The sequence below is a fragment of the Hemicordylus capensis genome, chromosome 1, assembly GCF_027244095.1.
Source record: "Hemicordylus capensis ecotype Gifberg chromosome 1, rHemCap1.1.pri, whole genome shotgun sequence".
In the NCBI taxonomy this organism is placed as follows: Eukaryota; Metazoa; Chordata; class Lepidosauria; order Squamata; family Cordylidae; genus Hemicordylus; species Hemicordylus capensis.
This window is the reverse complement of record NC_069657.1, coordinates 229,547,095-229,559,756: the sequence shown is the minus strand read 5'-3', so window position 1 is coordinate 229,559,756 and position 12,662 is coordinate 229,547,095. Positions and strand designations below refer to the sequence as shown.

Below are 12,662 nucleotides of genomic sequence, written 5' to 3'. Positions count from 1 at the left end.
CTCAGTGAATCCCTATGAGGATTCATTACACACCAGAGTCTAAACACCTCAAAAAGTTGCTCACCTGTAACAGATGATCTGGAGGTGATCCGTTGTATTCATAAAGAATGGGTTCTGCGCCTGCGCAGGGACCTCACAGACCGATTGACTAGCTCCTCGTGCCGCCTCCAACTGCCCTGCATGTGATCGTGCTTTCGTTAAATAAGGCAGTTGGGGCGTGTCTTCTTCAGTTTCTGCAGACCGCCAGTAATAGCTGTTTGTACTGACGATCTCTTTTGCAACTTTGATCTCATTGCCTTGATTCTGTGGGGAGGCTGGACGGTTATTATGAATACAATGGATCACCTCCAGATCATCTGTTACAGGTGAGCAACCTGTTTATCTGGATAGTGATCTGTTGCATTCATAAAGAATGGGTGATTAGCCAGCTCCCAGCTCCGGCGGCGGGTCATCAAGGCAGGACTCTTTTAAGAACACTTCGGCCAAACTCTGCATCTTTTGACTGCCGAATGTCCAGAGCATAATGCTTCACAAATGGATGACATGTTGTCTACGTAGCCGCCTTACAGATATCAGGCATTGGCACCCCCGCCAAATTCGCGGCCGATGCCGCATAAGCCCTTGTAGAATGTGCTCTTATAGAACCTGGCGGCGTTTTGCCTTGAGAGCTATACGCTAGCTTTATAGCTCGTATGATCCACTGAGAAAGTCGCTGTCGCGTAACCGACGAGCCCTTGGCTTTCCCCCGATAAAGCACAAACAATTTGTTCGTTCTCCTAATCAATTTAGTAGCTTGTATATAGTGCAACAATGCTCTCCTCACATCCAATGAATGCATCTTTACTTCCAACTGTGTCTGAGGGCCCTGGAAGAACACCCCTAGCACAATATCCTCATTTATATGAAAGTCTGTGACCACTTTAGGCCTGAATTTTGGATCCAAGCGCATTACGACTTTCTGTGGGTAAACTTGGGTATAAGGGTGGTCAGCACGCATTACTGCCAACTCGCTCACTCTACGAGCCGACGTCACCGCAACTAAGAACGCTGTCTTTAACGTCAGTATCCTCAACACAGCAATCTCCAGAGGTTCAAACGGTTCCTCTGTCATTGCGTTCAATACCAACGTCAGGTCCCATTGTTGCATAGGCCGCCTAACTGGCGGGTACAAATTATTCACTCCTTTCAGGAATTTTTTACTTTCGGGATGCGAAAACACTTTCGTACCATCCCAGCCTCTATGCTCTGCCGATATTGCTGCTAGATGTACACGGAGGGATGCATTTGCCAAACCAGATTTTCAAGGTTGTCATATACAGTAGAACCTGCTTGACCGTCGCTTTCCTTGGGAAGAACCCCTTCCGCCTTGCATAGATCTTGTATCTCAGCCATTTACTTGTGTAATTGCGCCTGGTCGAAAGCTTTCTACTATTAAGTAGTATTTTACTCATTAGCCTATTTGCCAAGCTGTCAACCTGAGCGTGTGCAGTTGAGGGTGTAGTATCAACCCCCGGTCTTGGCTTAACAAGTCTGGGTAATCTGGAAACTGGTGATGCCGGCTGTGGGACAGCTTTAGCAGAAGTGCAAACCACGGTTGCCTGGGCCACCACAGGGTCACTAGTATCCCCTTCGTCCCATCTCGGAGTATTTGTGACAACACCCTGGAGATCAGTGGTTGAGGAGGAAAGATATAGAAAGGGCCCTTTGCCCAGATATGCTGGAACGCATCGCCCAGCAAGTTCTCGCCATGTTCTGCATGCGAACAAAACCTCTGACATTTTCTGTTCACAGCAGTAGCAAACAAATCTATCTTTGGCCAGCCCCATTTCCTGAACAGTGGCCGTAGGTAAATATCGTTTATCTCCCACTCGTTATGCTGGTTCAGCTGTAAGCTGCAGCTCAGCTCGTCCGCCTGGACATTGTCTTCTCCCCTGATATGCAATGCCATGGGGAGTATGCAGTGCGCAATACACCACATCCAAAGATGCTTGCTCAGTCGACACAGGGACCGGGACACCGTCCCTCCTTGCTTGTTCAAGTATGCAATGGTGGTTGTATTGTCGAGATTTATCTGTACCATCTCTCCCTGCAGCTGGGGTCTGAAAGCCTTCAGCGCCAAGAACACAGCCAGGAGTTCCAGGTAATTTATATGCTTTCGCCTCTGCTCCGGAGTCCACTGTCCCTGGACCTGATGATGGCCACAATGTGCCCCCCAACCCCAAAGGGAGGCATCCGTCATCACCCAACGTGACGGCGTTCTGGGTCGGAACATCACCCCTGTCTGAAGATTGTTGCGCTGGATCCACCATTGAAGCGATTCCAACACATAATCCGGGATGAGCAACAGCTTTTTCTGGTTGTCTAGGTTTGGACGAAAACTGCGCAGGTACCATAACTGAAGGTCGCGCATGTGTAGACAGGTATAGGCTACAGTGGAGTTGCAGGAAGCCATTAACCCTAGAAGCCTCTGAACAGACTCTGCCGGCTGCCGCGGCATCCTCTCGAACAAGAGTACAAGGTCCGTGATCTGCTGGAATCTTGATTCCGGCAAATATGCTCTCTTTTCTTCAAGATCCAGCACCGCACCTATAAAGTCCACCCGCTTTTGCGGGCTCAATTTTGACTTCTTCCAATTCACATTGATTCCCAACGTGTTCAGGAGTTTGCAGGACCAGCTGAATCTGAGAAAGTAACTCTTCTCTGTCGCTGTTCACCAGTAGCCAATCATCCAAATAAGGATATAAAATTACACCCTTTGTTCTTAAGAATGCTACGACGACTGCCATCACCTTTGTAAGCACGCGTGGGGCCGTCGAGAGACCGAACGGCAAAACCATGTACTGGTATGCTATATCGCCCACCGTGAAGTGAAGGTACTTCTGGTGCCTCTTGCGGATCCCCACATGAAAATAGGCATCCTTCAGATCCAGGGTGATTGCCCACTCCTCTTCTGCCAGGAGCTGCAGAATCCCCTGCAAAGTGATCATTCTGAATTTCCTCGTATCTACATAACAGTTCAGATCTCTTAAGTCCATTATCACCCTTATCCCCCCATCCTTTTTGGGGATTTGAAAATACCTGGAGTAAAACCCCTTCAGTCTGTCCATCCACGGCACTCGCACTATTGCCTGTTTCTCTAGTAACACCTCTACTTCCTCTTGTAACACCTGAGTTGACCTGGTGTACTTCACACCCTGAAAAGCTGGCAAAGCTTTGAACTCTATCGCGTAACCAAAGTTTATGATTTTCAGCACCCACGATCCGATGCTATGTTGTGCCATGCTTTGGCATAGCGTGCCAATTTGATGGAAACATTGGCTAACACGAAGCTGGTGTTGGGAGCCTCGGGTACTGAACTTGGTGTTACTAAGTGCTTCTGCTGTGGATGGACCTGCACTTCAAAGAGACTGCTTTGACTGCTCCTTGGTTGTCCTTTGTCCCTTTGACTTTTGGTAATAGGGCGTATTCTTTTGATAAGGTCTGTTCTGTCTCCGGTACTCTTTTCTATCCTGTTTATAAGGATAACAGTTTTGTTGCCTTCCATAGGAACGACTGCGGGATTGCTGTCCAGCCGAAGATGTAGATGCTACGAAGGACTTAGCCGTGAACTTCATCTTCTTCCACGATTCCACTGTCCCATCCGTTGACTCTGCAAACAGCCCCTTCCCATCAAAGGGCAAGTGCTCTATCTTATCTTTCATCTCTGGCTGCAAATTTGTTGACCTAAGCCAAGCATGGCGTCGCAAGGTAATGGTTGTGGCCATGGCCCGTGACTCAGTCTCAGCCAGATGTTTAAAAGTACTAAGCAACTGCCTAGTAACTACAGTCGTTTTCTCATAGGTCTGTGCCAGCGCCCTCTGCAAGTCATCAGAGGACATTGAGGACGAGTCCTGAAAGAATGTGTCCCAAAGATGGTGTGCATATCATGTCATACATGCCGAATATTTCGCTATTTTGACCGCGAGGCTAGAAGTAGAATACACCCTCCGCCCTAAAACATCGAGTTTTCTACACTTTGTTGGTGGGGGTAGTGTGACGCTGACCACCCTTCATTGACGCACACTCCACCCAGAGTTTGGATCTGGGTGCCTTACAAGATAAGTGTTCTCCTCCTCTTGCACCCGATATAAACCTTCCAACTTCCTCGAGGTGGCCGTGGACGTCTGCAGCACCTCCCACGTGGACTGTGCCGCCTTCGATATAGCTGGAATCATTGGAAGAGATACAGGGTGAGTGAGCTTTGCTTTAGCCATCATATTGTACACAGGATCCTTCAGATCCAATTCTGGCAACTTAATCTCTAGGCCCAAGGCCTCTGCCATCTCCCGTATTTGTGCGTGGTACGCTTTTAACTCCTCTGTGGGAGAAACTGAAGTCTTCGGTGCCACCTCCTCAGGCAGGTCTGGCTCACTTGGCTCAGGCAAATTACTGCCGTCAGTGTCAGACATATATGAGGTGTCCGTGTCACTGCCTCTACTGCTCATAGTATCATGCGCAGAAGTAACACCTAAGGGTTCTTAGGGGCAAGGCTGGTAGGGACCTTTGGCACAGCCCTCTGGTGATCCTTTATAACCATCTTTTGATGGCTTGTCATTCTAGGTACTTCCGATGGCGCTTGCAACTCCAACGGACGCTGCTGCACCGGTGGAATAGCGAGATGACAGATTCCCTATTGTGCCTTCTAAATCTTGTACTCAGCATAGTCTGGTGGGTAATCACGTCCGGGTTATGCCTGAAGCCACAAGAATGTGTGATGCGACCAACATCCAACGACGTTGCTGTAGATGCATTAGCCGAACGCGCCATAACAGGTACAGGTCTAGGAAGACTGTGCGTCTCAACCGACGGGGTCACCAGATGCCTAATTGGGCTCGTAGCAGCAGAAACAAGTCGACTCGACTCCCGTGGCCGTAATGGCGCTCTCACTGGAGACAAGGATGGAGTCCTGGGAACTTCAGCGGAGGTCAACTGTTCCAATGCCTCAACAGCAGCAAAACCTTGAAAGGTCGAGCCCGACAGCGTGCCTTCACTAGATTCCAACAGAGCCATCAGTGAAGTTCTAGCCCTTGGTACAGCCGTTTCCTCTTCCGACACTTCTCCAAAGTCCATAAAGTCTTCTGGCCGATAAGCCTCTCTAGGCGTCGCTGCCAGAGACTGAATCGGAGTTCGTGCAGGAGTCAAGTCTACTGCCACTCGGTGGTGTACCGCAGATTGCACTCCCCTCGATGTCGAGGCTGTCGATGTCGACACGCACGGAGCACCTGGTCCTGCTATGGCTGCCGATTCCAGAGCATGCTGCGTTGTTGATGTTGATAACACGGGTTCCATCGATACCGAGCCGAGCGCCGTCGATGTCGATAATGCTGGTTCCATCGATACCATCCCGGCATCGATGTCGACCTCGGCGCCACCGTCAATGCCGAAACGAAAGCCGATCTCGATGCCGAGGGCGATCTGTCCGACGATGGCGAGCTCTGCAGCACCCAAGGCGACGGAGTTATCTTTAGAGTAGTGTCCCAATCCTCCGCCTCGGCTTGCAAGCCCGTAGGCGAAGGGGTTCTACTACGAATATGAGTCTTTTTGGACTTCTTCCTAGGTGGCGAAGAATTGCCCTCCTCATCTGTGGAGAACGGGCCTTCTTGTGTTTATGCCGTCTCCTCCCAACGGTTTCCTGTTGCTTAAACTCTTGCTCCGAAGTGGCTTTAGACTGCGCAGTTGCAGAGTCCACTACGGGAGGTACCGATACCGAAGACACCGTCTCGCTCGACACCGACCTCGATGTCGAGGGTCCCGACACCGAAGGTCTCGGCGTCGGGGGTCGAAGCACGTCTTCGTAAAGCGCCGCTCTCAATCTCAGTGCCCGATTTTTCAGAGTTTGTTTCGAGAAAGAGCACCAGATCTTGCAGTTTGCCGGGTTATGCTGTTCTCCCAGACATAGCAGACAAGCGCCATGGGTATCTGTAGTAGGTAATTTTGCTCGACAGTTAGTACATCTCTTAAACGTTGTTTTAACTGTCGATTTTGACGCCATAGTTCCAACCGCCTCACGGCTATGCCAACCCGACGGCTTTATCTTTTCTTTTCTTTTTTCCTTAGGGTAAAACAATACGCAGTCCTTTAAAACAGTCCAATGTCCTGTACCAAAACGTCGTTCCAAATCCGTTCCAAGTCGTTTGCCGTAAAATCAAGAAAAAAACTTTAAAGGAGCAATCTGATCCGAGGTTTAGACGCAATGGCAGTCTAAAAGAAACTGAAGAAGACACGCCCCAACTGCCTTATTTAATGAAAGCACGATCACGTGCAGGGCAGTTGGAGGCGGCACGAGGAGCTAGTCAATCGGTCCGTGAGGTCCCTGCACAGGCACAGAACCCATTCTTTATGAATGCAACGGATCACTATCCAGATCCCTAAGATATAAACTGAGTACCCAGGGGCTTGTGGGTTGCGGGGTTGTTGGAACATAGGCTGCCACTTATCCCCCCCTCCACCTGCAAAGCAGTGGGGTCAAATGAACAGAAGAAATGAAGATGTGTAATGAAGACACCAAAAAATCTAAACAAAAATACCTAAAAAATAAGCTGAGTACGCCAGTGTGTGGGGTGGGTGGGTGGGTTGGTTGACACATGGCAGTTGACAGCTGGCACTGTCCAATGATAGTCAAAATGAACAGAAGAAACAAAGGTGTATAAGGAATCCTCATAGGGATTCATTATGAGGAAATGTTATTAGACACCAAAGAATCTAAACATTTCAATATTCCTAAAAATTAAAATGAGTACCCTAATGCCTTGCAGGTGGAGGTGGGGTGTAGTTGGCACATGGCAGCTGACAGTTGGCACTGTCCAATGATAGTCAAAATGAACAGAAGAAACAAAGGTGTATAATGAATCTTCATAGGGATTCATTGTGAGGAAAAGTTATTATACACCAAAGAATCTGAATACTTGAAAAATAATGACTGCATATTTTGCTCCATAGCTCCACTTCTACAAGGGCTAGAGCTTAGCTTTTTTTTTTTAAATGAAAGCTGGGGATCCATTTTAGGGTTACGATATGGCAACTTCAAATCATCATTGTTTCCTATGGTGGAAATGTTCAAAATCAGTAAAAATGAAAATAAATCATTAAAACTCAACCAAGTGTCCCACAGTCTTGAAATTTGAGTGGTAGGTGGCACCCATGGGGATCTATCCACCACCCAAATTTGGTGCCCCTGAGGCCTTGGTCCAAATCCGAATCAAAACAAAGCAAATACAAATTGAATCAGGGTGATTTGGAGGGGGGAGATTTGGATACAAAACAAATCAGAGGTGATTTGTTTTGGGCACAAATCAATTTTTAAAAATCAATTTGTGCATATCCCTAGCCATAACCTCGCAAAGTGGCCTTAGGCCTTAGACACTAATTACTGCTCTCTGTGTTTTCCAATGTAATATGGGGACAATACTGACAAGTCCCAAGACTCTAGTTGAGACTGTAGGTGGGGATCAGTGTTCCCTCTAACAGAGATTACCAGATGTTGTTGACTGCAATTCCCAGAAGACCCAGCTACAATGGCTTTTGCTTGGGAATGATGGGAGTTATAGTCAACAACATCTGGGATTCCCTGTTAGAGAGAACACTGGTGGGGATCACTTTTTTTTTTAATGCTTTCCACATACAAAAATCCCCTGCAAGTAGAAAACTAGGTCATCAGATAGAAATTGCAGGGATTCCCAAGCTGCATCCTTAATTGGTACAGTTCATTCAATCACCTAAGACCTAGAAAGTCTTATTCTCACCTCATATGTATATATCAGATTTGAGATAATGCACAAGAAGTGTTTTGATAATTTAAAAGGTAAAGTGTGCTGTCAAGTCGATTTCGACTCCTGAAGGCCACAGAGCCCTGTGAGTTGGGTTTTTTTTTGGGGGGGGTAGAATACAGGAGGGATTTACCATTGCTTCCTCCCATGCAGTATGAGATTATGCCTTTCAGCATCTTCCTATATCGCTGCTGCCCAATATAGTACCAGCGGGTATTCGAACCAACAACCTTCTGCATGTTAGTCAAGCATTTCCCCGCTGCACCACTTAATTTATGAACAGCATTACATAAGCTAAAACATTTTTAGGCCCCTGAACAATGTTTTTTGTTCCACACTGCAGTTTGTTTTAATTTTGACTATATGCTACTTCAGGGGCTTTGCTGAAAAGCAGACTACAAACTAAAAGAATTATACACACACAATGCACGTAAATGATAGTTACAAGAGAGGGAGCATGCAGAGTTTCAGATGTTACAAATGAAACTTTTGATAAATAATACAAAACCATGGGGTGGTGCGGAAGCAGCCGATTTGCTGTATGAATCATCTGATAAGGTCACTGTTTCATGTTAAGGCCTTAGAGGCTGATATTCTTCAGGAGCCTAACCTGGACCGAATCCAGAATCTGGATTAATGCTCTTACCATCCATACCTGAAACCTACTTCTCTATAGAATCAGTATTGGCTCTACCAGTTCCCATTATATGAAATTTGTTACAACTGGAAACATAACCACTGCTGAACTCCATCGCAGCTTCATTTCATATGTCCACGCAGAGGCACGCTCAGATAACTCTACTCTTCGATAGCATGGAGTAAATAGAACAGGAGCAGACTGTTGCTAATCTATACTTGGCAAGCTCTTACTTTTGTTCAAGGACCCTCTTTGGCAACAGCTACTGTTTGTTATAAATGGCTTGCTCGTGTAAGTTCACCTGCACTCTGATCTCTCCTTCCACTTCTTTCCTCTTTTCCTCTTTGATCAGTTCTGGGTCATACTCCTGTGAGAAGTTCCATCGCTCATCTCTGTTTTGCCAAATATCTATTATCCAAGGATAGAAAAGAGGAAAAATAGAGATGAGAATAGCTTTGGTTTGTTTGTGTAAAAGAAGGCAGCTTTACAAGGATGCATATAATGTCTCTGGGTGACTGGATTACAGTGATATCAACTTTAATCAAGTTTAGTGCCTGACAGTGAGACTGTTGTCATGAGCACCCAAGCTCAGGCTTAGGCAGCCAGCCTGGCCTTGGCTGCCTGGGAGATTCATGCAGATCCCAGCAGTGCTGTGGCGCCAACCCAGTACTGAAGCCCAGCTCTTAGCCAAGAATTACAAATATGAATGTGACAAATATTTACATTCCATTTTTCAACAAAAGTTCCTATAAGTTCCTAAAGCGGTTTATATACATACAAACATACTGTACATATTGTACATACATACATACCTATCTATCTAGGGGAATCCCTCATTACACTGCACTTGGTGCATAGTGGGATACTGGAGGCCGGAATAACAAATCCCAGCCTCAGAGCAAGCTGTTCGGCTCCACGCTGCATGGAGCAGCGCTGATTGTATGGGAGCATGCTCCGTGCTCTCACCAGTCTAAGAATGCTCATCTGGGGGGAAGGCAAGGTTTGCAAAGCACACACACACCCCCACCGTAGGTCATGAGAACAGCCTCAGTATCTGCTCCTCTGAAACAGAAATTAACCTTGACTGTGATGAGTGAAGTAATAGTTGCAACTGATTAGGCTGGATGATGACCATTATATGATTATTCCATGGCATAGAAAAAGGTAAATGATGTGAAGGTTTCTTTTAAATGAAATCTACAAAAGAACAGATGAAATTGAATACCCTTGTTTAGGCTTCTATGAGAGAAGTCAAGAATGATATATGCACCTTCTTGATGAAGGAAGAGATGGCTCCACAAGACCTGCTTGAATTTCAGCTTAAGGAGACTTGGGATATTTTACAGTTACTAATTTCCTATATGGAAGTGAAACTTGTGTAAAAATCTTGACACCTGGCAAACTTAAACATAGGTTTCCCCCCTGCTGTATGTGTAACATGTATGGGTGTGTAATGGGAAGCTACAAGTTAACTGTAGTTTCCCAGCACATTCACAATGTATTAAAATAATCAGACATAATGATCTACATGCAGGTTTCACACTTAATACCTGTCTGAAAATGCCTGGTTGTAATATTTCATGCATCCCTTAGGACACTGGTCTTCAACTAACCCAAAACTGAGTTGCAACCCAACCTAAAGTAGGTTGCCCCAAACTACATCCCATCATTCCATCTTCTGTTTAAAAGATAAAAACAACAACAAAAACAGAAGGGCAAAGTCAAGAATAAAAACAGGGAGAGAACATGTGTAGAAAAGGAAGGGAGAAGGGCCAAGACAGAGAGAAGAAGAAGAAACACTGACAGAATTGTTTACAGGGTTAATAATTAAAAGCAGGCCCTATGTAGGTTGGTACTAAATGTAGGTCCAAGGTCTAAAAAGGTTGAAAAGAACGGCTTTATTTTAAAAAAAAAATCAAGAGAGTTGCAAAAAAGCACTGGAATAAGGCATTTCTTAATCAGCCAAGATATTGAAAAATTGTTTTACATATTTATTTGAAATGTTTATGTGTTGAATATGCTTCTGTTTACAAAACTCCCAGATAAGCGAAGAAACAGCAAAACAATAAAGCTGATCAGAGTAGTGGCAAAAGCCATAAAAATCATTGATTAAAACCAGATTCAGAGACATTTTGGACAATGACTACTACAATTTTGGAAGGCCTGGGCACACTGGGTTTGGTAGCAGGTGAACCTTTCTGAGGAGGGCATTCCTCATGTGTGGTGCCACAACTGAAAAGGCTGCCTCTCAGGTTTCCACCTGCCTAACTGGTGGCAGGCTGGGGGTGGGGAGAAGCTCTGAAGAGGATGGTAACAGATGGGTAGGTTCATGTTGCAGGAGGTGGTCCTTTAGATACTCACAAGTGGCAAGCCACTTAGGAATTTAAAAGCCCTACACCAACACTTTGAATTGGCAGCCAAGTTTTAAGAAGTGAGGTATGTTCCCTCTGGTCAGTCTCAGTAAGTAACCTAGCAGCTGTATTTGGACTAGTTGAAGTGTCTGAGAAGTCTTCACAGGCAGCCGAAAATACAATGCATTGCAGAAGTCTCACCTGCAGGTAACTAGAGGGTGTTTTTTGTTGTTATGTTCTCAGCAAAACTGAGGCTGAATGCCAGCGTTGCACACAGCACACATACATCAGTGCAGCACCCACTTTCCCTTGTATGAACAAAATGAGGCTGTTCTCATGCACAGTCTAACCCGGGCTAGGGATGCTTAGGCTGTGCATGAGAACTGGCAGGATCCTGCCCCAATCCTGGCGGGGCAGCACTAGCTAGCCCCACTATTTAAATTGGCTGTTAGCCGAGGTTAAGGGAGCGAGTGCTGTCTTACCCCCGGCTACTTGCTCATGTGTGAACATGGGCTGTTTCCAGTCTGGCTGCACACAGAGACGTCACACATTGCATTGTAGTATTCACAGAGGCCAGAACAATGTTAGCAATAGCAATAGCACTTACATTTATATACCGCTCTATAGCCGAAGCTCTCTAAGCGGTTTACAATGATTTAGCATATTGCCCCCAACATTCTGGGTACTCATTTTACCGACCTCGGAAGGATGGAAGGCTGAGTCAACCTTGAGCCCCTGGTCAGGATTGAACTTGTAACCTTCTGGTTACAGGGTGGCAGTTTTACCACTGCGCCACCAGGGGCTCCATGTTGTGGCCTCAGATCCCTCCGCCCTGCTCTGTGCTTCATGCAGCAGGGCTGCTCATGTGGGAGGAGCACGGCGCACTCCCACCAACAATTCCTCGATTGTCTGCAGGTAAGGTAAGCTTTTTGGAGCCTTCCCCACCCCACACCCCACCTGCTCTCCGTGATTGTGAGAATTGCCCCAATATGTTTGGTACTCTGCATAATTTCTCATGAGGATTGAACCACTGATCTAGAACAATGCAGCAGCAAAATCTTTCATAGAACAATTTAAGACCAGCAGTAATGGATTAAGTGGTCAGTGGACAGGTATTTTTAAAATCTTTTTTTGCTTCCTTTTGTGCACTATGTGACTATATCATCTTGAATGGGATGATAAATGGGAAAAACTGATCTCTGCTATTAACCTAGAAAACTAGGTTATTAAAAACTGGTTTTAATAATATATTTCCCCACAACCCAATCTAACATTTTATTTTTAGGAAGATTCTGCAGAATATTATGCAGTGGAAACCAACAAAGAAAACCTCACACTGGAGTTATTTGAACATGGCTTCATGATTCGGGGTAAATGTTGAGTGAAGCCACTTCAAACTACACTCACAGCACTGAGGGAAGCAGCCCCTCCCCTCTGTTCTCAGATTTCGTTTTGAAGCAAGTTCACATGGCATGCTCCATGTTTTCCTTCTAGCCGGGTGTGTGGTGTGTGTGTGTGTGTGAGTGAGAGCTTCCTTAAGAGCATTATCTGCATTTCTAAAGAGATGCTAATGATTCTACATCAGTGCCTCTCCCTATTTGCTCTGGCATTTTCAGAAAAAGCAGCTTAAAACCAGCATTTTAAAAATGTGAAAATACATCGAGATAAGCTAGAATTCACATCATAAAGCCAGATTTGTGTGTGGAGTGGGTCTAAGAATGTCGAAGGGACTTCAGGGTAAGTTTGGCTGGCGTGTGAACACACACACTCTCTTCTGAAGTAGATTCGGGGTCAGGGCATAGCAAGGTTGGAGTGGGCCCAGAGACAAGATTTTAAAATGCCCCCCCCCCCATTGAAGCTCAGCTCATG

General features: G+C 46.0%; 1 protein-coding gene across 6 annotated transcripts in view; it reads right to left on the bottom strand.

Moving 5' to 3' along the window:
- IQCA1 (IQ motif containing with AAA domain 1) overlaps nucleotides 1-12,662 on the bottom strand; it is a 169,826-nt gene that overhangs the window by 57,226 nt on the left and 99,938 nt on the right. For all 6 annotated transcript variants that reach the window (XM_053283146.1, XM_053283149.1, XM_053283147.1 and 3 more), the window contains exon 10: nucleotides 8,744-8,850. In XM_053283146.1, the coding sequence (XP_053139121.1) occupies nucleotides 8,744-8,850 (107 nt within the window). The remainder of the gene's footprint in view (nucleotides 1-8,743; nucleotides 8,851-12,662) is intronic.